The sequence below is a fragment of the Gossypium raimondii genome, chromosome 8, assembly GCF_025698545.1.
Source record: "Gossypium raimondii isolate GPD5lz chromosome 8, ASM2569854v1, whole genome shotgun sequence".
In the NCBI taxonomy this organism is placed as follows: Eukaryota; Viridiplantae; Streptophyta; class Magnoliopsida; order Malvales; family Malvaceae; genus Gossypium; species Gossypium raimondii.
The window spans coordinates 27694856-27713632 of record NC_068572.1 but is presented as its reverse complement, the minus strand read 5'-3'; the positions used below and the strand labels follow the sequence as shown (position 1 = coordinate 27713632).

The 18777-nt window shown below is 31.0% G+C and overlaps 1 protein-coding gene and 1 long non-coding RNA gene across 8 annotated transcripts; both read right to left on the bottom strand.

The window, feature by feature from the left end:
• Window positions 1–3573: 3573 nt before the first annotated feature.
• Window positions 3574–8712, bottom strand: LOC105791123 (spermine synthase). Of its 3 annotated transcripts, none has more exons than XM_012619038.2 (11): window positions 8453–8710; window positions 7273–7493; window positions 7141–7185; window positions 6746–6822; window positions 6483–6605; window positions 5963–6067; window positions 5795–5867; window positions 5614–5685; window positions 5107–5302; window positions 4825–4954; window positions 3574–3920 (listed from the first exon to the last, which is right to left on the bottom strand). In XM_012619038.2, the coding sequence occupies exons 2-11, from the start codon at window positions 7460–7462 to the stop codon at window positions 3855–3857; spliced, it is 1077 nt and encodes a 358-aa protein (XP_012474492.1). In that variant the 5' UTR covers window positions 7463–7493; window positions 8453–8710; the 3' UTR covers window positions 3574–3854. The 3 variants fall into 3 exon arrangements, with proteins under 3 accessions (XP_012474492.1, XP_012474493.1, XP_052491100.1); XM_012619039.2 differs by lacking the exon at window positions 8453–8710 and adding an exon at window positions 8089–8111; XM_052635140.1 differs by lacking the exon at window positions 5614–5685 and having other exon boundaries at window positions 8453–8712.
• A 2097-nt stretch (window positions 8713–10809) lies between these two features.
• Window positions 10810–14733, bottom strand: LOC105791122 (uncharacterized). Of its 5 annotated transcripts, XR_008198379.1 has the most exons (10): window positions 14320–14733; window positions 14011–14113; window positions 13486–13601; window positions 13343–13407; window positions 13075–13165; window positions 12727–12824; window positions 12434–12503; window positions 11827–11884; window positions 11432–11546; window positions 10810–11037 (listed from the first exon to the last, which is right to left on the bottom strand). It is a non-coding gene; the product is annotated as an uncharacterized LOC105791122 (long non-coding RNA). The 5 variants fall into 5 exon arrangements; XR_008198378.1 differs by lacking the exon at window positions 13075–13165 and having other exon boundaries at window positions 13343–13416; XR_008198375.1 differs by lacking the exon at window positions 13075–13165.
• Window positions 14734–18777: the final 4044 nt, after the last annotated feature.

The following is an 18777-nucleotide window of genomic DNA, read 5'->3' as shown; positions in this document are numbered from 1 at the left end:
AGGTAATGGTCATGGTTAAGCTCTGGATTCAGCACATCGGAAGTCTCAGGAAGTTTTGATGATAGTCGGGTTAATTAAAATTTTCATAAGTTTAATATGGTTGGTTTAAAAATTATTTGTAAGGGGATTATACAAATTGTGGTATGGGTTTGGGTTTGGACTTTTTGTTAAACTACGTGTTTCTGATTTTAAACAAGTTTTCTGAAAAATTTCGCACATTGTTTTTAACTAGTCTTTTTGTAACTATTTTAAAGTTCACACGATTTTTGAGAAATGACATGTAGTCTTATATTAAAAGGTAAACAACATATTTTTTGTTGTATTACTAGTTTTGAATTTTGGGTTAAGATTGTCGAATTTCACGCATTTTGAAACTGTTCAAACAACACCAAATTGGTTTATTCTTGACTTAATTATTAACGTCAATCAAACATTTTTACAAAGCATAGGTTTAGTTTTGTTAAACAAACAAAGAGGTTGACTTTTGAAGAGAAATTTGGAATTCAATGATGTGACCTCTGAAATTCGGTCAAGACTTCTGGGTCGGGTTTTGGGGTGTTAAATAAACACCACACTTTATATATATAATTACATTATATTAACCCTCTGTGCACGTACACCTAGGCGTGGTCACCATCATAGGATATCCTTAATCTCTTTGGGATAAATTCGTTCTCCCAGTATGATCCTATTTATCTCATGGTAACCATTACATCTTCCTTTATAAAAAGTCAATTATTATCAAATAGTAATCAAGTCATTTATCACAAAGGCAAACGACCCCTGACCACGTTTACTTTTCATCTATCATGTAATATCGATGAGAGGATATTATTTACCCTTTAGTCGAGCAATGAATTCCACTATTGTGAATAATGCTACATATTGTAGAAGTTGTATACCCAATGCACCAGCTTACGGTTCCTTATTCATTTGAACTCAGGTTTTTACTTACATCAAAGTATACAAGTCATGCATACATAGTCCATCATCTACTCAGGATTTAGGTATGCCACACTATGAACATCAAAAGTGAATAAATTCATAAACGAATCTAGGATATATTCTAATTGGGTCTTATCTGATGTACTGTCAGTCCAGTCAGTCACATTTATGTCTCTATCTTCTGGGAGTCATCCGCTCCAATGCTCAAGCATCTTTCCAATTAGACTTGATAGACGGCATATTAGTCTTTCAATCGATTTGCTCATTTCCAATTACACTAAGGACATGTCTAAGTTCATCTACTAATACAAGTTGTGTTTCCATATTACAATCTAACCACGTAATACCACTTAGTATTAGTTAAACGTTAGATAACCAGTGAACAAATATTTGCTTCCATTTTGCTTTGTGTGCAAAAACATTAAGGAAAATATACAAAGGATATTAATGTAATTAATGGATGTTTTATTAAACAAATTTGTTCGAAAAATATAAATATACAAAACAAATATATTACACTTAGGGCACCAAATCCAACAGTTCAAAGTTCAAACCAAGGTGGGTCCTATGAGTGAGCAACCCTTAGCCACCAGGCCAATCAAATAAGTTCAACCTTTAACAATTAAAACTATGCTTTAACCATCAAGGATAGTCTTCAACTTTAATTAAAGTTTACATAAACTAATAAATAACATATAAATATCAATATTTTTCTAAAATTAAATATTTTAATTAATGTTAAAATTAAATATAATATATTTAAATATATTTTAAAATTATCATAAAATATATCTTATTTAACATCTTATTCTCTTAAATCTCTTGTAGCGTCTCTTAGACATTATTCTTTTGTATCCGTAAACCTAATCGAAAAATAAAATGAAATCTTTGAATTTCTAGATGTGTGATTATCCCTTTTATTATTTGATCCGGTCAACTATATTTATATAGTTAAAATAAATATTATAATATAAATTTATTTTATAATGTGACATAATTATCTTTAGTACATATTATATTATAAAAATTGTATACATACACATTTAAGGACATATAATATATCAATTGTTATATAAATAATTGTGAATGTATAATAACTATTGTAATATTATTATATTACAATGTGCATTCTTCTATTAATGATGTGCAACCTAAACCTTGAACATGTAACTAGTTTTATCATATACTATAATATATATACAATTAGTACATATTATAATAACATAATTATATATAGGGTTACATATCAAATTTCATTTGGCATGTTGGTTGGAAATAACATCGTCATACGTTGAATTTTACCGGATTGGCCAAAAAGCTTTTTCGAGGATCCACTTCACTAATAAAGAAGGCAATAAAAGAGAAACAAACGAGGAAGAGTGATTTGTTTGACATTAAGATTGGTCGGTAAAAGAGCTCTTTTCTTTGAGAGTGAGTCTAGTTAATGTAACAGAGGAGCCTAACCTATATACAATTAATTACATATTTAAGATTTAGGTTGCATATCATTAATATATTAATTATATAACAATTAATATATTATGCCATTAAACATGTATGTATACTATTTTATTTAATATAATATAATATAATATGCACTAAATATAATTATGTCACATTATAAATTAAATTGATATTGTTAAGATATCACAACCAAAACATATCTATACTGAATTAATCTTTCATTCATCAAAACTTATCAGTACAATCTTCTATTTACTTATTTATAGAATCAAATAAGTAAATTGATCTAACAGCTTTCAACTAACACATTAACTGCTTTCAACTGATACGTTTAACAGTTAGCTAACCAGCTAAATAACTAACTGCCTATCAATTACTTTAACACATATCATAATATTTATTTTAATTATATAAATATTAACTAGTTTTTGGTTTAAAAAATTAACTAGTTGATTTATCAAATCTGTCTAGAAATCAGCTGCCATTCCTAATTAAGAGTAAGGGAAATTAAGCCTAACTCCTCTCCAAAATCGCTTGTTCCAACCCAAATGCGTAAATTAACAACCATAAGCCTATGCAAACAGAGGAGAAAATTAATTTTTGAAAACTGAATATCAACCATCTTTGAATGATTTTACATAAATATTTTCTATTATTTGACCATTTTAAAATCATTGTTTAAAACTATTTTAATGAAATAAACACATAATAATCAATGCCTAATTAAATCGAAAATAAAAAATACAACACATTATATATTGTTTTCGATGACAAATTAGGGCTAAAATGAAGCTAGATAGAATTTAAACTCGTACTATTACTGATAAAAATATTTATATTATTATAATATTCATATTTGTATTATAACTTTTATTATTAAATATTTACAAAAATAATATATTTATTAAAATATTTTAATAAAATATTATGAATACTATTTGATATTAATATTGTAATTAGATCAATATTGTAATATTTTAAAATAACAAAGTATTATTAATATAATAATATTTAACTCAATTCAAATTAATTTTTTTAACAAAAATCATGTAAGTCATTTTTCCCAAAATTATCTCAATAACTATGGCAAGGAAAACAATTTCCAAAAGTAAAATATTTTGGCTGCTCAATAAATCATTTTACATAAAACAAAACACAATAAAATACTAAAAAGCATTTCCCATAAACAAACAAAACTACATCAAGAAAACAAACCACACTGTAATATCATTTTTATGCTACCAATAATATGAGCTGAAGACATGAAACACATGTATGTCATCAAGCAAACACACTGCTGCATATCAATAACAGAATACAACAAAGCCCTGCACTAAGTTTTCATTGTAATAAAACAAATCGCAGGCAAAACATTTTATTTACTCTACTGCCAAATGGGAGTTATCACTACATATTTTCTTAGGACTAGGAGACGCAGATTCCTGCTAGTCGCAAAGTAGCCTCACCTCCCTCTTCAGGAATGAAGGCAACGAAAAAGCAGCCTTATGCATCTGTCAGTACAACACAATAATTACATTTCTACATCATAATTCATAACGCTATCACACTACTAAAGTACTAATACATATCTCCATCTCACAACATAACTACATCATGTGCATTTATAGAAGAAACATTCACGCATTATCCCTACATCTGTTCTAATTTGTTAATAAATGAAAAACAATACATGAAGCTTCAATAAAAAGGCCTACTCTAAACCAGCAGAAGTAGGAATAGTAGTTGCAACTTTGGTTTTCAGAGAAAAGAATCATTGAAAAAACAATCCAGCAGACCAAGATGTTAATTCATCAAGAAATGAAGCAACGCCTAATCAGTATACCTGTCAATTGTGTGGATCGAATTGGTTTTGGATCAAATCAATTCAGATCATGTTCGGGTTTTAAAATTTTTGAATTATTTCAGGTTCAAATCATTTGAGTTTTCATCTGTTGCAGGATTAGGCTGTTTTGGGTTCGGGCCATTTCAGGTTCAAGTCATTTTGGGTTCAAATAATTCGAGTTTTCCTGTTGGGTTTTTCGAATTTGATCATCTCAAGTTCAGATCACCCCGGGTTGCTTGTTCAATTTATTTTGAGTTCAAGTCATTTCGGGTTCAAGTCTGCCACGTTTGGACAATTTCAAGTTTGAGTGATTTTGGGTCTGGGTCATTTCCGGTTTGGATCATTTTCAGGTTTGGGCTTGTTGCCTTTTTATGATCATATCAGATTTGGATTTGAGTTAATCAGGTTGCATTTTCGGGTTCAGGTCAAAATTGACAGTCTACTCATTAGTTTAGGTTCATTTGAGCACAACGAGCAGATTATATTGTTTAAGGATTTAATGTCCCAGAACAAACATAACTTAGCACCCTGCTAAAATGAATGAAAATGGGAACTTTAAGATGAGTTCTCACCTGAGAGTTGTAATATCTAAGTTCTCTCTTATGCTGATGAGCTCCTTCTAACTTTTCAATAGGGTTAATGGGATTCAGAAAATCAACTGCTGGCCCCTCTGTCGAGCATATCAGAAAACCAATCACACCACTGCATTAAAAAAAGAAACCAGAAGTCAGAAATGAGATACATTTGACGCCTTACCAATTGGTAAATCATAACAGATAAATTTGCCACCAAAAAATGCATCATATAATTATCTAAAAGAGAAATAAGGTGAAAACATAGCATAATTAAAATACCTTGGATATGTTGGAACACTCGCCCATGCATAATGAACAGAACCTTTGAATATTTCGCGGCAAATAGAGATCATATCATCAATTAGATGTGTATGAAGCCACATACTCTCTGCCATGTTACATAGGACACCACCAGGCCTTAAAGCTCTAGCTAACGTATCAAAAAATGGTTTCTCTACAAGCTCTTGAGCAGGACCTACATTGCAGGAAAAAAAGAAAATTTAAAGCTCGAATATTGTCCAGCCTTGAAACAAAAATCAATTTGCAAATACCATTGTTGTAAAATCCCCTAGAGCCCTTGAAAACTAAAAGAGATCCATAACAAAGCATCTAAGCAAAGAGCACCACAAATATTCTTTAAGACACGGTGAAAGCATTTTCAAACTTCTAACTCTAATGTTCCATTTTTTTTCTCATGTTGGAAGAAACGATAGATTTTTCTACTGGTATATGCAGACCTCGTCAAATTAGAAAATAAAATTATAATGGACCAAAATTACAACATACCTACAGGATCTGATGAATCAACAATGATTACATCATACTTCCCTTCTGGAACATTACGAAGAAACTCAACAGCTGTTAAGATTATGCAAGAAAAATTATCGGCTCGGGAATTATAGCTATGCTGACCACCCACAGTAAAAAATTAATATAAATAAAATGAATAAATATTGTTTTAGCCTACCATCACCAACATGAAGACAAACACGGGGGTCTTCAAATCCAGCAGCCAGTTCTGGAAAGAACTTCTTAGAAACCTAGAATAAGAGAATGTGGTAAATGTCTACTAAGTTGCATTTTTAGATATAAATTAAAATGAAAATAAAACAAGAAGAGATGCTAAATAAAATACCTCTATAACCATCCTATCTATTTCACATATATCAATGTGCTCAACAGAGCTGTGCCGAGAAATCTCTGCAAGAACCCCACCATCACCACCTCCCACAACCAGAACCTGTATTCAGTATCTAGGTAAAGTTAACACAAAACCACTTTGAAGCTAAAGTAAAATCTTTCTAGAAGTCTGGAACTAAGGTCAGATAAATAAGGTTTTTGATAAAAGCGGAAATTTGTCGCCTAATCAGGGTTCAAGCACTTTAAATGAGCCAAATAGCTTAGGGGATGTATCTCATGATTTTCTTGACAGAAAAGACTATAACCATCTAACTGCCTTTCTAGCACAAAACTTCATACAGATTGCATGATTATGCAGTACTAAAGAAAAAAATTCAAATCGCAACTTAGAAATTGAAGAAAAGAAAAGTTCGATAAGTCCAACAATATAAATGGTATTAGCAAAGATAAAAGGGAAACTACCGACTTCCACATGGAGTGAAAAACAAATCTATGCTTAGATAAGATGAGATTACGGTTTTGGGAGATGGAATTGAGCAAAGGGGAAGATGAGTTATCATCTCCTGATATGCACATTCATCCTTCTCAGTCAGCTGAACTATACCATCAAGAACAAGCACTTTCCCGTAGCTTGATGACTGCAGAGGAAGTATCATCATTAGCAAGAATGTGCATAACAAGCAGTCAGGCAAAAAATAAATAAAGCAAAGGGAACAGAAAGACAGGAACTAGAGGTAAAAAATTACAGAAATCATAAAGTAGAGTTAAAATAACAAACCTCAAAAACAAGAACCTCTTGATAGTCTGAACTTGCTTTGTACAAAATGCTTTCAACTTTCAGAGAATGTGCTTCTCCTGCAACAAAAATTTGGAAGATTGTCAGTATCAGTAAAGGATATGATATGATCTAATGAATGAAAGGCTGCCCCTAGTTCAACTCGAGGCTCCTAACTAAGCTCTCATTTCAAAGAATAAGTTAACTTGATAAAGTTATCAAAAGTCCAGTGGAACTCTAGCATTGTGAGAAAGTTAAGAATCACTAATTACCTTTTATCAGAGTTCTTCTGTTATGATTTAATATATATTAAATCAATTATTACATGGCATCGAGAAGATAAAAGATATTTTTAAAATCAAAACATAAATAAATTAAAGAGGAACCTTAAAGCTCACCGGGCCACATAGGATTGTTGAAGTAAACCATTTTACCGGCCTTATCTACAAGTGAGGATAAATGAATCAAACCATGAAATTCTGGCAAATAGTGAAAAAGAACAGGAAAGAAAAGAATTCAAAGATGATGACCAGAAGAAGACTGAGATTCTGAGAACCACCCAGAAACAACGGTAGAATGGCATTTAGCCTCAAGCTCAGGGGCTGAAGCCCTAGCCTTCAAGCAACAAGAAGGGATAGCCTTCTGTGAACTATTCCCATTATTCCCCTTCCCATCCATAATCTTCTGGCATTCCAAACCTCTTCCTGCGTCTTCCCCCATAGATTATCTTTTTCCTCTTCGGCTCCAGCCTCTACATGTCAAAACCAATTCATAAGTTCCCTACTTATAGAAACAGAACTAACATATGCATGCATGAGCAGATTAAATCTTGTTTTCAAAAAAAGAAAAAACATTTAAAAAGTTTTTTTTTCACTGAAAGAAAGTTTGTTGTAGAATGTTCAAGATGAAAAAAGCACCAGCTTTCTTGTACATCTAGCAGTAGGTTCATACATTATTTATCATTTTTTTAAAAATATAACAAGCCTCAAAGAGGAAAAAGATTAATAAAAGAAAAAGCAGAGGAAAGGAGTGTGAAATAGCAGAAGACTTTTGAAGTAGAATTTCCTGGCCAATAACGCTTTTTATTATAACAATTCAAAGCTATCATCAACATTGAAAGCTGTATAAAATTTATCACAGAGGATTTTTATATTGATTATGATGAGAAAATTATATTATACAATTCAAAGCTATGATCAATATTGAAAGCTGTATAAATAAAAGGAATATGAACAAACATAAATGCCGCTTCTAGAAGATCAAAGTAAGAAGAAGAAAAAAACAAGCTACTTTCCACTAAGTTAGGTAATAGAAATGAAAATTTCAAATCCAACTTAGAAACTTACAGTTAGCAATAAACTTTCTTTAAATAACAATTACAGCAACTTTAACCTCAGGTTTTTCGCTTTTATTACAGAAATAAACGGATTTTTTGAAATATATATAAAGGGAAAAACCAACGCAAAGCTCCAATTCTTTCCCGTGAAATTTTTTGAGTAGAAGAATTAGGGTTTAGAAAAGCGAATTCAAAAGCAACGACTCTCCTAAAACCGATAATAAACGTCTTCTTTTTGAATGAAATGAAATAAATAAACAAAAATAAAAAGCAAAATGACAGAACTAACACAACGGCAGTGATAATAGTAAACAATAAAAAAGCAAGCCAATGAAAAATAAAGAAAAATATTAAAAGGAAGAAGAAAATCATGCCTGGTGTTAATGTAACTCTGAACAATCTGGAAAGTCTCAAATATCGAGCGTGAATGGGAAAGAAGAAGAAGGGAAAAAAAGATATATTGAAAATCTATTTGTGGCAGCTTTGTTTTGATGAAAATGGCATTTCCGAGCCCTTGTTTATATAACCACGCGCAGCGCAAGATTAACGAAATCTTTGAACTTGCCTACTTTATTCAAAAACAGTATTACTTTTTTCTTCAATGACTGCTACACCCTTATAGAGAATATTAGAACGGGTCGAAAATAAATAAAAAAAATAGGAAAGCAATTGCCATAAATAAGATTCTTTTTCTAAAGGAGGCACAGCGTGGAGTAGGAAAAGAATATTGCATATCTTATATTCCAACTTCGTATACCAAAAATTTTGGTATACCACTAATGGTATAAATTAAGTAAACTAAATTAGAAGTTCGTATATCAAGATTTGTTTGGATAGTGAATAGAGTTTTGGTCTACCATGTTTGGATAGTGAATAGAGTTTTGGTCTACCATTTATATGCTATGGATTTAAACTTTGTAAACCAATATTATATTGATAAAATGAAAACAAATAAATAGCAAGTTCAAAATAATTTTGATTAATAAAACTAAAATTATAATAACAACCACAAAATAAAATGGTTTATTTATATTATATATAAAGTTTATGGCTGAATTTGATATCCATTAGATTGCAGGTTCAATTAATTAAAAAGTTGAGAAAAATAAAATTATTATAAAAATTTCAACTAGACAAATTCAGTTTTGATGATACTATTTATAAAACCTTACGTCTGATTTGGAAGACAATTGAATGCACGATGCTACATTAATATCAAGACAATTCGACTAAACTCACTTGCATACAATGCAATTAAATCACGTTTACAAAAATGTCATGTGTCATTAATAATTAAACAAAGTCTCAATAAAAATAGTCTTTAGAACAAAATTCGAGCTCAAAACATCAAAAACAAAAGATAAGTGCTGAAACCTAGTTTTTATGTACCGATACATGTATCAGAAATTCAAAACAATTTTGGTTCCAGAGTCCATGTATTGATACAAAGACACAATGTACCAATATATGCATACATGGATCAATACTTAAAGCCATGTACTGATATTTAGGTATAAAGTCCCGATACCTAAACTTATAAGCCTAAAAATATGTAGAAGTTTGACAATTTAAGGCTCCGTTTGTTTGCCAGTAAAATGTTTTCTGGAAAATGATTTCTAGAAAATGATTTACTTTTCTGGTGTTTGGATGAACCTGTGTAAAATATTTTTTGTTATTTGGCAGATTTCCTGAAAATATTTTCCAGAAAAGCTGTTTTTAAATATATTAATAAATTTATATTTTAAATTGTTTTACATATATTGCAATGATTTATTTATAAATAAATAGATAAAATTAAATATATAATAATGCTCAATTATTAAGCTAGAATATTAACCGTCATAAATTGAAAACAGCCAAAGTCAAATAAATTATTTGTAATTGTGTTATAAAAAATAAAAAACAGGGATTGAATAATTATAAATTAGCTTCCAAACCACAATTAATACTAGAAATTAATAATATTATCCAAATGCATAATTAGTAGTACACCACATAATAACAACAACATTCACTACACCAAAACACGCCGCTAAAGGCCTAAAAAAGCGCCGCAAAAAATGCCGCTAATGACAACGTCGCTAACTTTAGCGGCGTTTTTTGAAATAAACGCCGCTAAAGGTCAGGGTCTTTAGCGGCGTTTTTGGAAAAGCGACGCTAAAGACCATGACCTATAGCGGGGCTTCTCTAACAAACGCCACTAAAGACATTGACCTTTAGCGGCGCTTTCCCAAAAACGCTGCTATATCTCGAGACCTTTAGCGGCGCTTTTCCCACAAACGCCACTATAGCTCAAGACATTTAGCGGCGCTTTTCTCACAAACGCCGCTATAGCTCAAGAGCTTTAGCGGCGCTTTTCCCACAAATGCCGCTATAGGTCACGACCTTTAGCGGCGCTTTTTCCACAAACGTCGCTATAGCTCGATACCTTTAGCGGCGCTTTTTCCACAAACGCCGCTATAACTCGATACCTTTAGCGGTGCTTCTCACAAAAACCCCGCTAAAAATATAACATTTAAAAAAATTATTTTAATCAAATAATATTTATTTTTATGATAAATATTATATTATGTTTTATTTTTAAAATGAACTTTAAATATACTTTAAGGATAAAAATATTATTTAAATTAAATTTTCTATGAATTTTAACTTTAAAACTAAATATAAAAATTAATGAATTTAGTTTTAGAATTTAAAATAATAAATTAATAACACAATTAAAATCCAAAAGTTAGAAAAGTTGTCGTAAATATTAAAGTAAAAATAAAAATTTAGAATCAAAACTAAAATAAATAATACATATGAGAAATAGACTGACTAGTTGAACTTGCCTATGACTATACACATTGCAAGGTAATAAAAAATACAATGCATTTTCTTAATCAAGTAAATCTTGGTAATAAAAAATACAATGCAAACTACATCTGCTACATTCCTGGTTATCCAATCTTCATGTACCCTGCAGAATTGGGAAAATAATTATAGTGCATTAAAACAAAAATTGATATTGACAAGTTAAATATGAATGGGAAATAACATGAATGCAAAAATTAATACTTGAGGAAATTGACAACTTAGCTATCTCAACCATGGAAATGAATTAGATATTGAATAAGAGAGATTACAGCAATGAAACTAATGAATTCCTAGTTTACATATGTATGTGCCACTGGACTTGTTAAGTGAAGAATGAGAACCAAATTTTTTTCAATGACTACAGGACATAAGACCAAGAGCATCAAGAGTTTCCAAACATGAAACAACTAATCTATTAAGGAAGTCAGAAAATCAACGAGCTTATTGTTTTAGCTAATAGTGGAACAAAGAGACAATTGAGATCAATTGAGACTAACCTCGGCTGAGATGCAGAAGTTTCACGACAATCAGAAAAGATCACCTTGATATACTTATAATCTTCGCACCATAAATAATCAAAGTAATAATCATCGATATTATTCACCTTGTTGCCTAACCTCACATAATAATCAAAATAAATTTTGAAACCGCTCAGAAATTTTAAATAGATTACATCAACATATATTGAGCATAGCAACCTTCTAAAGAGAAAATCGAACAAATCAACTAAACGAACATAGAAAAATTAATGCTTCAAACCAAAACACCAGATATTAATAGACATTAGCATTAGTCTGCAAATCCATCAAGTAAAGACATTAGCACAATTTAATAGAACTTTAATCTAAAAAGCAAGAACATTAAGATTCTCTAGTCTTATTTCATAATATACCCAAATATAACAGCATTCCAAAGCATAATGTTGTTATCTTGAGGTGCACCACTAATTCCTGCACAAAATAAATGATAAAAAAGGCCACAGTTCTTTAGCATAAACAACAAACAAATTAGATGAAATACAAGAATGCTTAGATGGCAAATTACAGAGACTATAGCACATTTATTTATTTAATCTCACAAATAATTTTATTTAATTGACGGATTTGAAAGGTAATTTTTCGGGGAAATAGTTAGTACAATTTTAAACTTGAAATTAGTACAATTTTAAACTCATGGAAATACAAGAATGCTTAGACGTAACATAAAGAATAGTTAGTACAATTTTAAACTTGAAATTAGAAAGATGAATAAAACTCCTGTAAAAATAAGACCTCTTCAAAATAAGCAAATATTTTTCCTTCTCTTTGCTAAAATAAGTCATGGGCATGGTTAAATATTACCAATTGAATTAGTTTATTGCTAATTTATATACTAAAACATGCATAAAAAATAATCCTCCCACCAAATGTAGCATAAATATTTTAATTTTATCTTCATAACTTCCTTGATAAAATAATTCCATTTCCAAATTATTTGAGTTTGATGATTTAAATTCTTACCAGCAGCGCCAAATGCCTCGTGAATCTCCAAGTGCAAGAAATGAACGATATCTACAAGCTTCTCCATGACCTATGAATACAAGGCATAAAACTTCCACTGATATATATCAACTAACTTCAAAATCAAGCAGCAAAAGACACTTGTAACATTACGTACAAAAGCTCGCATACCTTTAGACTTGGAGTTCACCGCAAAAGATAAAAAGAACACCACATTTTTTTTTTGGAGTTCATCATAAGTATATGAAAAATGATTTAACAAAAAAGAAAATTTCATAGAGCTTTACTAGTACCTCTTCCAAAATTCTAGACCAAAGAGATTTTTTCTTCAAATTTTTCACATGCTTATTTTGACTCTTTAACTCTGCTCTCAATATTGCAAGGCTGTCTCCTACATGACAAAATCAAAACAATCTCAATAGGAAGGGCTTAGATGACATCAACTATATTACATATAAATTCAAAGGAAACAACAATGGGATACACAGAAAACTTCACAGCAACTTTGCAAACAAAATGTCATCAGAATGAGCATTAACATGCCTAAGAAGGGCCATGATAAAGCTTACAAGTTCCTTATAACCAAAATGGAATTGGCCACAGAGGGTTTTGACTAGAAACACATAAAAACTAGTTATTACTTCTACATATCAGCAGGTTTGGAGGAGATAGGAATATATTCCCCAGTCCATCAGAGCCATGAACAAAGTCGGCAACAATCGGCCTCCCATCCTTTTCCATACAAATCAACTACAATTAGGCTATGGTAAATAAAAGATATAGTAACCCCCCCCAAAAAAAAGAAGAATATCAAGGCACAATAAAGCAAGTTAACAATTGCAGCGAGGTCCATTAGTATTCCCATGGGATTACATTGTAATTTAGGAAAGGGAAAACTGAAGCATTTACCGTAAGCGGCTCGGGGCTGCTTTGTGCTACAGGAACATCAAGACGCCCTGCGATTTCACAATATCCTTTTGCACCTCGAAAAGAGGATAAAATCATGAACGTATTCCAAATGCATATGAAAACCAGAAATGAGAAGCACGTACCAGAAGTAAGGCATTACGAGTGGCATCTTCGGTTTGGACATTGCCAAATATGGTGGTCAAACCTAAGATCTCATATTCTGGATTTTGAAATGCCATAAAGATCGCCATGCTATCATCTGTTAATCAAATGACAAACGCATTCATACATTGCTCAGGGTCAAACTCAAACAAAATCTCTACATATCTAATCCTGCCAATCAATCAATCCACTCCATATTGTTTCACATCCTTGTATAATTTAATAAAAATTTTCTGGTTTCATTATATATATATCAAAACCCGAAACTTTCCTATATAGATCTCATCAGACGCCCCTAGAATAAAACTTTTCTATATAGATAGAGAGAGTCAACGTAGCTTTTTAAATCAAACTTTATGGCTTATCCCAAAATAAAACTCCCAGGACAAATATAAATTGAAAAGGTAAAATTGTTTCCTATTTCATTATAATTCTAATTTATGCAACTAAATTGGTAGCCAACTAGAGAAAAAGTAAATAAATAAATAAAAAGGAGCGAAACTGACCAATCCCGGGATCGGTATCGATAATGAGCTTGTTGCTGTTGGCATGTGAGAGTGAAAGGCCATCACTTCCGCCATTAACGACAATTCCATCGTGACAATCTTTCTTTAATTCACAATCCATATTCAACGCAATTAGAAAAACACAAAGTGGTAATAATCTAATCTAAGATTTTAATGAATATGGATGTGAATAAAAAAATAAATATACATTTTGAGTAAGATGTAGCCTATTATCTATTCAACTTGCCAAACATTAGTTTGGCCTGCAATGAAATATTGTATTCATCAAAAGGAAAAATTATATACTACCTGCTGCTGAAGATCTGGAACAAAATCCGACTTAGCATCTCTTGTCAGACATTTTCAAAGAGGGTACAGACTACTGACATTTTCAATCTCGCTTGATGTTATCAAAGTCCCAGTGAGCGGGAAGACCAGAGGATTGATACCCAGAAGACAAAACTAGGATTTCAACAAACCCTTCTATCAGTTTCATCATTTCTTCTAGCGATATGTCTAGGTGATTCCATCCCATCTTCTGGTTTTCTCCCTTGAAGTCTGTTGTTGGAAATGGGAAATTTGGGGGATTTCAGCTGAAGAAAAACAAACTTTTATTTGGGGGATTTAAGGCGCACGACGGAGATGAGAAGAAGATGGAGTAATGAGCGGGTAACCAAAAATTTTTTTGGGAGTGAGCGGGATTTTGATTACCTTTTATTTGCTTCCATATTTGCGTCATTTTAAAGAAAAACGCCACTACTTAAGTTGAAATAACACCGTATTGAGAAATTGCAATACATATTTGCGGCATTTTTTATCAAAACACCGGTAATGTCTACCCTTTGCGGCGTTTTTCCTGAAAACGCCACCAAGAAATTTAAATTTTTCTATTGAAACGGCGCCGTTTTGGGAAATTTTAATATATAGTAGTGGCGTTTTTTGCTAAAAATGCCGCTAAACCTTGCATATTTTTTTATATTCAATTATTGTATTTTTCATATAAATTTTACATAAAGAATTATTAAAATTTTAAGTAATGTTTAAAAGAATTAGAAAATTTATAAATTTTAGTTTTTTATTTCATTTTATTTTTGTATTTTATTTTTTCTTATAATTTGGTTCTATCCAAATTAAGTAATTACCTATATATCCATATCAAATATATCAAATGGTTTAGATTAAATATTTTTAATATAAAAGCATTAATTAATTGCATAAATTTGTATCATTTAATAAATCTCAAATAAACCTTAAACCCTAAATTAACCATTCAATATACATAAAGTCTATCTATTATATATCTCTTAAATAATATAAACTATACTCATAATTTCAATATATTAAATTTATTATTATATCATTTACAATTATATAAGAACATATTTAATATATAAATTAAAAAAACTAATTAATCTAAACCCTAAACCTTAACTCGACCCTTGAAACCTTAAATCCCTAACTCTTAACCCCTAACCCCTAACTCCTAACCCCTAAACCTTAAATCCCAACCCTTAAACCATAATCCCTAAATCCATATATAATCCCCAAACCTTAAAATAGTAACTCCTAAATTGGCCTTAAATCTTAAATTAACCATATACCGTAAACCATATAAACCTAAACTATAATGATAATTAATTAAATATTTTAAAATTAATTCTATCTTATCTTTTTCAATTATATATGAAATTATTTAATATGTAAATTAAAAAACATATTTAAAATATAAATTAAAAAAATAATTAATCTAAACCCAAAACCCTAACCCGACCCATGAATCCTTAAACCATAAATCTCTAACTCTTAACCCCTAAACCCTTAAACCCTTAACCCCTAACCCCTAAACCTTAAATCCCAACCCTTAAACCATAATCCCTAATTCATAATCCCTAAATCCATACTCCCTAAACCTTAAAATAGAAACTCCTAAACCGGTCTTAAATCTTAAATAAATCATATACCTTAAACCAAAAATCATAAACTATAGTGATAATTAATTCAATATTTTAAAATTAATACTATCTCTTTTACGAGTATATAAAAAAATTTAATATATAAATTAAAAAATAATCAGTAATCATGTACCCAAAAAACTTTAAAATTATTTTAAATAATAGTATTTTAAATTTTCCATGTGTTTTATTTCAAATTATTTCCACATGTTATTATTTTTTTCTGAAGATTTTAAATATTCAATTAGAAATAAACTGAATTTTATTTAATTAATATAAATAAACCAATTAAGATAAAATGTTTTTAGCGGCGCTTTTTCAAAAACGCCGCTAGAGCCCCAAGCATTAGCGGCGCTTTCCCAAAAACGCCGCTAATGCCCCAGCATTAGCGGCGCTTTTTCAAAAACGCCGCTAAAGCCCCCAGCATTAATGTCACTTTTTCAAAAACGCCGCTAAAGCACCGAGCATTAGCGACGCTTTTTCAAAAACGCCGCTAAAGCACCGAGCATTAGCGGCGTTTTTTTAGAAACGCCGCTAAAGCACCGAGCATTAGAGGCGCTTTTTCAAAAACGCCGCTAAAGCCCCAAATTTGTTAGAAAACGACGCAGTTGGGCTTTGGTTTTTTGCGGCGTTTTTTGAAAAACGCCGCTAATGCTAGATCTTTAGTGGCGATTTCCATAAAGCGCCGCTAATGCTCGATTTTTACCGACGTTTTTTGTCCAAACGCCACTAAAAGTGCCGCTAAAAGCCTGTTTTGGTGTAGTGATTGTCCAAGTGCATAACTAATATTACACCACATTAAAAGTATCAATATTTTCAACCTTGAGAAAATTTTTGAAGCTAAATTTTTTTATGCTTCTTACTTTAAACTAAAAAAGCTTTGGCCTTGGATTCATGACTCACTAGATAATCAAACACAAAACATAGGAAGTCATCACCAAATCCTTCTTCCTCCATCGACTTCACTTCTTTGTAAAGATGTGGTGTCTTATTCGCAGTAAATTGTTCCAAAGCATTAGCAATTTTGCCAAGTTGTTCACCCACAAATTTAATTTGTTCATCAACGACACTTTCTTGAACATTTTTCTTTTACGTTTGGATGTGCCAGATGAAGATACTTTTGTTCTTACCTCTTCAGTCTCTTCATTGTCGCAGTCTATAGGCACTAAATCTTGGTTACCATCATCCAAATCTATGTCAGCAAATGTTCTGGAAAAACTCCCTGTTGCCATATCTTTGGCAACAACCAAAGCCATTTCATCATAATGATCAATGCTTTTATTCAAAAATAGTTCATACTTCTTGTGTGCTTGTTGGATATTATACACAATTAGAATAACAAGTAAAAAACAATTGAAATATACTTAACATATATATACATATATTACCATTATGCTGCATCATATGTCGCTCTATCACATGTGATTATTTTCATGTTATCATCTCATCCAAAACCACTTTCACCCCGAATTGTGCATATAACCTGCCACTAGTTTTTTACAATTCTCAAATGATTTTCCACATGCTTCGCATCGCATTGGACTTGAAATCTTTCAGAAATAGCTTTGGCAACTCGATTAATAGAAACTGCTTTAAAAGTATTAGAAGGCTTATTTCCTCTCTAGGCCTCCTCTGCTAGAATTTCAAGAAAAATATGTTCCATAGGTTTTGTCCACCTAAATTGCTTGGAGGTTCCTTCTTTGTTGCCCTTACCCATTCTACATTAATAATTGTCATTATCAATCATTTCAATATCTAACAAGCTTAAAACATAATCAATATCTAACAAATTCAAGACATAATAATTTCAAAATCCAACAAACTAAAATTTCAATATCATTATCCAACCAACATTAAAAAAAACAATTTTAATACTAAAACATATATAACATAGAAACAATAACCCTAAGCCTTAAACCTACCTAATATTTCTAACCATATAATTAGTCCACAAAGTTTGTTCAATTTCGTCTCTCTTAGCAGACCATTCTCTTGCTTCTTCTCTTTTTTCTCGCTCAGTAAGAGTTGGTATTATCAAATCAAACTCAGGCTCCTTGTATAATCTTTGACTAAGTAAATCACAAGGATCAACTCCCATTATATGATTATGAATGATACAACAAGCCAAAACTATATCTACTTGAGTTTGAAAATTCCAAAATGGTTCAGCATCTAATACATGAAACCGTTTCTTCAAAATCCCAAAAACACGTTCAATAGTGATTCGTAATGATGAATGACGAAGATTAAAGAGTTCCTTTGCATTTTCAGGCCCCCTGAGCACTAAACTCTTTTAAATGATATCGGATACCACGATATGGGTTAATATATCCATTTCGGATGCCATTCCAGCATCAGCAAGATAATATTTACCTACAATTTTACAAAATACAATTAGTACTAATAAATTATGAGCTTACTAGAACTATTTTGTATTTAATGATAATTATTACCTTCCGAAATTCTTAATCCTCCTGGGCGTGAAAGTGCATCACTTAAAATACGAGAATCATGTGCACTACTTTCCCAACCAGCTAGAACATAGGAAAATTTCAAATCAAATGTAATGGCAGCCAATACATTTTGTGTCGTCCCCCCTTTATAGCTACGAAATCTTCCTTAAATGCTAAGTGGAACTGATGCACGAACATGAGTTCTATCTAATGCTTCAATACAATCTTTAAAATAAGGATAAAATCTTGGATTGTTTCTGGTTTCACTAGGAGTTGACTGATCAGGTAATCTAATAACTAGTTTATACAATTTCAAAATAGCTCTCAATACAACTCTAAAGTAACGGTGAACTGTCTCAGTT